Source organism: Mesitornis unicolor, unplaced genomic scaffold, assembly GCF_000695765.1.
Source record: "Mesitornis unicolor isolate BGI_N332 unplaced genomic scaffold, ASM69576v1 scaffold36363, whole genome shotgun sequence".
NCBI classification, from domain to species: domain Eukaryota; kingdom Metazoa; phylum Chordata; class Aves; order Mesitornithiformes; family Mesitornithidae; genus Mesitornis; species Mesitornis unicolor.
Window position 1 is genome coordinate 1 of NW_010173245.1, and position 7,705 is coordinate 7,705.

Here is a 7,705-nt window from a genome sequence, read left to right on the forward strand (position 1 = left end):
AGCGCCTCTTCAACACCCTGCAGCTGTAAGGGTCGCCCTCGCCCCCTCCTCACCTTGGCCCTCACGCCCTCCTCACCCTCACCTTTGCACCCTCCTCACCTTCACCCTCTTCTTCCTCTCTGGCAGGGACGAGGGCCGGGCCCAGCGCTGCAGCCAGGTGCTGCTGGATGCCCCCATCCAGCTCTCTCAGATCACCGATGGATACGGTGAGTGGCGCCCGCAGGGGACCCCCAGCTACGCGTCGTTGTCCACCCTGCAGCTCCCATCCTGCAGTTGGGGTGCTGGCAGTGAGGACAGGATGGGGTGTTAACCATGCACTTGCCTGACCTTGGGGAGCGGTTCTCCCCCGTCCCTGCGTGCCTCAGGCTCCTCCTTGGACTCCTGTTTCTCTGCCTGCTGCTGAGCTTTGGCCAGGGCAAGCTGGGGTGGGAGGAGAGGAGCCACCCTTCAGCCTCCTCGTCCTCTTGGGAGCGGGAGCAGTCGTGCCTGGTCATGGGCAGCCACTGGGGCAGCGCTTGGTGGAGCCTCCGTGGAGCACGCGCTCACCAACCCAACCGTGTCATTGCAGCCGACACCAGTGCGGAGCTGCTGCCGGGGCTGTTGCTGAAGAGAGGACAGACCTCGGTAAGTGGGGGGCCGTAAGCCAGCACGTGTTGGGGGACAACTGACGCACAGGGCTGTGGGTGCTCTGCACTGCTCCGCTCTGGTCACCTCTCCCTCAGAGAGCAGCTGGGACAGGCAGTGGTGGTTTGGGGCACAGCTGCAGGGGGTGCTGCTCCTCCTCATTAGGTTCACTGTAACTTAGGAAACTTTTAAACCTTGGTCTGGTGAAGAGGCTCAATAGGAGATAGCAGCTTAAATTGACAAGCTCTATTTTGCCATAGTTTCTTAATGAGCTTCAAAACGTGGTTGGTGGGCCTTTGGCTTCTACAGCAAGGCCTTTGATTGAGGGATCAGGGTGTCCCGGGATGATGCCTTGCCATGTTCAGTGAGAGAGAAAATCCTGGTTAATCGTTGGATGTTGGATGTTGCACAGTTAGCACAGACCAGATGTTCTCCAGAGAGCTACTATGGGGATGTCATTAAGTCCAGCTTTAGAAAGGATTGTGGGTTGTTCTGGTTTGAGAAATAAGATGAGGAGTGGAGAAGTCTGGGAGCGGTTACGCTTCGTGACCTGGAGGCAACTGGACCATCTTTCCCAAAGACACGAGTAGCCGCTCAGGAGCGACTCGGCTTGGCCGCTGTGTCGAATGTGCCAGAATTCGAGTTCGGGGAGAGGTGTGGTTGTGCATCTGCAAAGCAAGGACGGTGGTAGCTGGGCAGGGTGGGCAGTCTCTGTGCCAGGCCGGTCTCTCGTAAAGCTCTCTCTCCCTGGGTAACGCGTTGAAGACGGGAACCCCTCACGTGGAGGCTGAGACCTAACGTGGTCAACGTGATCCCTGCGTGTCTGAATGGGCGTCTTGAGTGAAAGCTGGCAGCTGTTGCTGGTTTTGGCATGGGAGTTGTTGCTGCTGGGTTTGCTCTCTGGCTCTCGTGTCTGCAACTCAAAAAGGATCTTCAGAAAAATTGGAGACGATTCAGAGATGGCCTCGGGAGGCCTCTCAGGTTCTGGAGGACACATCTTGGTGGGAGATTCGGGGAGCTCGGTGTAGTTTACAGAGTGACTCAGTCTGTAGGTACGGGGTCACAGCACCAGTAACAAGATGCTCTTCAGTCCAGCACGCAGGTCTGTAATGTGCTCTGGTGGCTGCAGGGGTGCCTGGAAATATCTGGGAGTGTCCTTGGTCAGCCACAAATATTTGACTTCAAGCAGGAGTTGAGCTGCAGTGGGCTGAGAGCCTGGCTGAGACTCGAGGCCAGCTTAAAACACTGGCTCCTTCTTGCCTTCAGGTTTAATTAAACACTTTTTGTCTCTGTCTTGATTGATCGACCGTGTAGGCTGAGGTTGTTCCAAACCGGCTAAAGTTTAACGTGCCTCGTGCTCCAGGGCGAGGGCGGGTGCAGGGGTAGGCGTTGGGATCAGCACTGCTGCTGTTGAAGTGCCTTGGCAGAGCCAGGTCTCTGGAAATGGAGAAACTGCCCGTACGTTAGGGTCAGCCAAACCCTTCGCCTCGCTGAGGCAGAAATGTTGTGTATGAGCAGTTGGTTTAGGACTTCATTCCTGAAGTGACTTCCTGGGTTGATTAGCTTCCTCAGAACGCGCTTGGATCTGTCCCAGTGCCCCTGTCCTACCTCCCTCCTGCCCTCTCACCCTTCCTTGCGGCAATGAGGGGTTGACTGATCTCCTTTCTCTTGAAATTCACATTTTGGGGCATTCACTGAAGATGCTCTCCTTTAATATCTCTGCTTTGTGCCCCAGATGGTGAACGCGAAGAAACTGGAGAAGGCGGAAGCCAGGCTGAAAGCCAAGCAGGACAAGAGGATGGAGCGGGATTCCCTGAAGTCATCTGGTCCGCTGTGAGCAAGGAGGGCGCCTCAAATGTCCCCATCCCATTCTGCTGAGCGTGGCTGGGATCTGTCTGTACCAGAGCTTTCCTGTTGAGCCCCCTTCTCTGCCTTCTGCCCGCTTGCAGGGTCCTTGAGGAGGCGTCTGCCAGCCAAGCTGCCAGCAAGAAGGAGAATCGCATGGAGTCGTCAGGCAAGAACAAGTCGTATGATGTGCGCATCGAGAACTTCGATGTGTCCTTCGGTGAGCGGTGAGTGCCGGTGGGAAGCGGGACCGTGGGGTGTTGAGACTGGACTGGAGAGTGGCTGGGAAATGACAGGGCACGGGAAAGATCAGAAAGCAAAGTGTGCCCCTGACCCTGTCAGCTTTGAGCAGGAGAAGTCTGCGATGGCCCCAGCATGGCCTGAAATGTGCTTGGAGCAGGTACCTCCTGGTTGTTTCAGTCGCCATGGGGCAGCTTGACCAGGTCCCTGCCTGTTCTCTCGCTTCAGCGTCCTCCTGGCAGGAGCAGACCTGAACCTGGCGTTCGGACGGCGCTATGGGCTGGTGGGCAGGAACGGGCTGGGGAAGACCACGCTGCTGAAGATGATCGCCAGCCGGAGCCTGCGCATCCCCTCGCACATCAGCATCCTCCACGTGGAGCAGGAGGTGGCAGGGGACGAGACGGCAGCGCTGCAGAGTGTGCTGGAGTGCGACACCACGCGCGAGAGCCTGCTGCGGGAGGAGAGGGATCTGACAGCCAGGATTAACGCTGGCAGGTGAGGTGTTGCCAGGTGTTTCCAGCCCTTCTATGGCTTCTCGACGGCGAGGTCTTGTTCTGAGCTCCCTCTCTTCAAATGGAGGGCTCCAGCGGGGCTGGGCTGCACCTTGCCAAACCTTAGCCCTCCCTGGGGAGAGCAGCCTCCCCCACCACTCAAACCCTGTCCCTGGTCAGTCCCACACACATTCCTCTTTGTGTCCCAGGGGAGAAGGGACGGAGGGTGCCCGGCTATCGGAGATCTATGCGAAGCTGGAGGAGATTGAGGCAGACAAGGCGCCGGCGAGGTGAGACAGCCCCATGGGCACCACTGTTGTTTGTGCAGGGCAGGGTGGTGCTGTGGCTCTGGGATCCAGCACATGGGGATGAGGGGCTCTCCCTGCTGCTGCTCTTGTCTCTTCTGTGACAGCTCTGCTGAGTTAGGAGCAGTCAAGCTTCCCCCTGAAGCAGGAGTGGGGCTGGGGGGGTTTGCCCCAAATAGCTTGTATTGTTGCTGCTCCTCTTGGATCTCCCCAGGTTCCTGGTGCCTGAGGAGCATTTCTGGGATGGTGGTAGTGACTCTCTTCATGGTCAAAGAGCTGAAAACTTATTGTAAATCTCCTGGCAATTCTTGTGGATGCTGTGCCCTGCTGGGCTGCATTTCCCAGCCAAGCGCTGCCCTTGGGTGCCCAGGGAAGTTTTCCTGTGCCAGAACGGCTTTAAACCACGCAGCAGAGTCTCCTCGGTGGCCGTGGGCCCAAGACCTCAGGCTGTGCTCTAGCTGGACTCCAGTTATCTCCCCTTTTCCCCAGGGCATCTGTCATTCTCGCCGGGCTGGGCTTTAATGCAAAGATGCAACAACAGACGACCAAGTAAGTCTCAAAGCTCTGGGCATCGAGGCAGAAATGGGGACAGCTTGTTCCTAGCGAGCTCCCAGGCACTGTGGTGCCTATAAGGGATGAGGGGGTCCTGTGGGAGGGTGAGGGTCCTTTCCTGCCCTTCTGATGCCATCTCATGCCAAGCCGCCTGCCTGCTGGACCACAGAGCCTGTCTGTGCCCGCGATCTCTGCAGGGTCAAGGTGTCTCGGTGACTGCAGAGCCGAAAGGGCCATGAGGGAGCAGGGAGGCAAAGGCAGAGTTGTTCTGCCACTGTTGAACAGTAATCCCTCTCTGCAACCTCTTCTCTCCTCAGAGAGTTTTCTGGAGGCTGGAGAATGAGACTGGCCTTGGCCAGAGCCCTGTTTGCCAGGTTGGTGTCCATGTTCATGCCGCGGGATTAACCCTCCTTGCTGTGTGCTGTGAGGTGCAGCGGTGCTGCCTGGGGTCCTCTGGACTCAGGCTCTCAGGGTGGGGAGCACGGGAGGCATCACAGCTCTGTGTGTGGTGAAACCTGCTCTGCACTGACCCTTTCTTGCTCCTGATACCCATGCCTTGCTTTTTGTAGGCCAGATCTCCTCCTGCTGGATGGTAAGTCAATACCGCAGGTCCCCTCCGACTGCACTGCTGGTCTGCCTGTGCCCTTGCTGGGGTTGGGAAGGCGCCATGGCCTTTAGCTGCCAGCCCAAAATAGCCCTGTGTGATGGGGCTGGGCTGGCAGTGTTCCCCTGGCACGGTTCTGGGGCAGGGAAGTCAGTTTGGGCAGCTGAGCCCTGCCCTGTGCCCCAGTCGGGGTCACCGTGCCCCAGGCAGACCCTTTCCCTCACCCAGCCCTGCGATGGGCTCTGGCTGCCAGCCCATGCTGGGGGGGTCCCTTTGCTGCAGGGGGTGACCTTGGGACTGGGCTGGCTCGCTGGGAAAGTACCCACCTTGGATGGGGGCAGGTCTGGGTGAGGGGTTGCTGCTGGGCATGGGGTCTGGGTGCCGGTTTGGAGTGTGGGGAGCATCCCTGGCGAAGCCCCAGCCCCCGAAACCAAACCCCATCACATCCTGAGTTCTCTGAGCTGTGGGGGCAGGTCACCACGCAGGGTCCATTCCTCCGAGATGCCAGTTGCTAGCCTTTAAAAAATTAAATTATTCATTATTAAAGCATAGTCTGGCCATCCTCATCCCTCCTGACCTCGGTGCCTCTTTAAAAAAACATGCTGGACGTGAGGGCCATTTTGTGGCTCGAGACCTACCTGCAGGTAGGGGGTGGCATGAAGCCCCAGGACAGAGTGAGAGCTGGGGTCTCACCTCACCGGGTGGTGGAACCGAGCCCTGCGCTGGCGTGATGATGCTCAGGCCTCCCTCTTGCTGCCTCCTCCAGACCTGGCAGTCGACCATCCTCGTGGTGTCCCACGACAGAAACTTCCTGAACGCAGTGGCCACGGACATCATCCACCTCCACTCACAGCGGCTGGACACGTACCGTGGGGACTTCGAGAACTTCATGAAGATCAAGGAGGAACGGCTGAAGAACCAGCAGCGAGAATACGAAGCCCAGCAGCAGTACCGCGAACACATCCAGGTATGGGGAGAAGCCAGTGGTGCTGGGGCACTCTTCTCCCAGCCTCGTCCCTTTCTCCAGGCTTGTGGATGTGGCTGTGTTGTTGCAGGAGGTTTGGCAACCTCCTCTGATGTTTTCTCTCTTGTAGGTTTTCATCGACCGGTTTCGCTACAACGCCAACCGGGCGTCCCAAGTGCAGAGCAAGCTCAAGCTGTTGGAGAAGCTGTGAGTGCCTGTCCTGCTCTGCTCTGGAGCTGGGTGGGGGCGGCACTCATGGAAAGAAACAGAGGTTCCCAGGGGACCTGGGTGATATGGGGGTGGTTTGGGGTTTCGTTGCTCTGCCTCTGGTCCAGAGGCTTGATGCTATATCAGGGCTTCTGGTACAGGAGCAGACCCCTGTTGGAAGGCATCTCGGTGATCTGTCTCCTCTTCTTGCAGGCCAGAGCTGAAACCTGTGGACAAGGAGTCTGAGGTCATCATGAAGTAAGTGTCCCCTCAGCCCCTGCTCGTGATCTCCTGGGTCCTGTCCCAGCTGGGACAAACACTCCATCCTGTGGGCCAGCCTTGCTCTGACAGGTCCCTACATTTAGGTTGGGTTCCCTCCTGGGGCCAAGGCTGCAGACCCATATCCCTTTCTTGTGATCATCCTTCCCGGAGGTCCTGCATCGCTGGGAGGCCCTCCCTGCCACGCCAGGGGCTGGGAGCAGGGTCTCTGGAGCTCCTGGCCATCTCTCACCTCTTGCTGCCTTCCCAGGTTCCCCGATGGCTTTGAGAAGTTCTCCCCCCCTATTCTGCAGCTGGATGAAGTAGATTTCTATTACGACCCGAGTCACTACATCTTTCGTTCCCTCTCCGTCTCCGCTGACCTGGAGTCCCGCATCTGTGTGGTACGTGGGATTGAGAATAATCGTGGCTATGAGGGACCTTGAGAGGTCCCTGCTCAAAGCAGGGCCAGCTGTGATGTTAGATCAGGTTGCTCAGGTCTTTGTCCAGTTGAATTTTGGCTGTCTAGCATCCAGGCTTTTGTCCAGTTTGAATTTTGGGTCTCACTGCAGCATTTGATAGTCCTCGTTTTGAGGAACGTTTTTTCCTAATACGAGTTAGAATTTGCAGCTTGTGTCTGTCACCCTTCATCCTTTCACGGGGCACTTCTGAGCAGCAGCTGGGTCCATCTGCTCTGTAGCCCCGTTAGCTGACGGCAGCAGCACATCATGGGGCTTCTGCTGCATTGGATGGGGCAGCGGAGAGGATGTTGTGTGCTTGCAAACAAGGCTGGGACCACGTAATCCTTAGGCTCGAGGGTTGGGGAGGGAACATCTGACACTGCCGTCCATGCTGCTCCTCAGTGATGGGAATGCAGCTTCCAGGTGGCTGGAGCCACTGCTCAGACTCCCATCCCATCCCCTGCATGATCCAAACGAGCTGAAATTCCCTGATCCTTGATCTCTGAAGCACGTTCATGTGTTTCATGTTTTCCAATGCTGCTGCTGCTTCTCTAGGTTGGGGAAAACGGAGCTGGCAAGTCGACTATGCTAAAGATCTTAATGGGAGAGCTGGCACCCGTCAGAGGGATCAGACATGCTCACAGGTAGGAAGAGCTGGGGGCCTGGGAGGAATGGTGCAGTTCTGGGCTGTGCTTTGGCTGCCCGAGTGATGGGGATGGGTCCTGCACACCCCCATATATGTCCCCCTTCCTGCAGCTGCAGCTGTGAGCGCTGTGGTTGCTGGACGCCCAATACCAGCTCCTGATCTGTCTTCTCATTCTGCAGAAACCTGAAGATCGGTTATTTCAGCCAGCACCACGTGGATCAACTGGACTTGAACATCAGTGCTGTGGAGTTGCTAGCAAGGAAGTTCCCAGGTGAGTTTGGAGATCCCAGGAGATGTGGGCCATCAAGGTCTGCTTTGCTACGCGTGGAGCAGCATTGATTTGTTCTGTCCTGGGCAGAAGGCCCTGACACATCAGTGCTTGAGGGACACTATCTGCTCTAGGTTAACTCCCCATGTCCAGCACAAGATCGGCACAGCAGCTGTGAGCAGCTGAGCTGGTTGTGCAGGGGTGGCCTGGGTCTGCAGCCCTCAGGCCGGTGTTTCACCG

General features: G+C 57.4%; 1 protein-coding gene across 1 annotated transcript in view; it reads left to right on the forward strand.

The window, feature by feature from the left end:
- Positions 1–5: 5 nt before the first annotated feature.
- ABCF3 (ATP-binding cassette, sub-family F (GCN20), member 3) overlaps positions 6–7,705 on the forward strand; it is a gene marked incomplete at its 5' end in the record, with an annotated part of 9,156 nt that continues 1,456 nt past the window's right edge. Inside the window, 17 exons of the mRNA XM_010180670.1 lie at positions 6–25; positions 127–206; positions 569–624; positions 2,360–2,457; positions 2,574–2,696; positions 2,938–3,204; positions 3,410–3,490; positions 3,995–4,054; positions 4,375–4,431; positions 4,627–4,656; positions 5,257–5,305; positions 5,428–5,628; positions 5,756–5,832; positions 6,046–6,090; positions 6,362–6,494; positions 7,107–7,195; positions 7,377–7,468. Coding sequence (XP_010178972.1) covers positions 6–25; positions 127–206; positions 569–624; positions 2,360–2,457; positions 2,574–2,696; positions 2,938–3,204; positions 3,410–3,490; positions 3,995–4,054; positions 4,375–4,431; positions 4,627–4,656; positions 5,257–5,305; positions 5,428–5,628; positions 5,756–5,832; positions 6,046–6,090; positions 6,362–6,494; positions 7,107–7,195; positions 7,377–7,468 — 1,558 coding nt within the window. The remainder of the gene's footprint in view (positions 26–126; positions 207–568; positions 625–2,359; positions 2,458–2,573; positions 2,697–2,937; positions 3,205–3,409; positions 3,491–3,994; positions 4,055–4,374; positions 4,432–4,626; positions 4,657–5,256; positions 5,306–5,427; positions 5,629–5,755; positions 5,833–6,045; positions 6,091–6,361; positions 6,495–7,106; positions 7,196–7,376; positions 7,469–7,705) is intronic.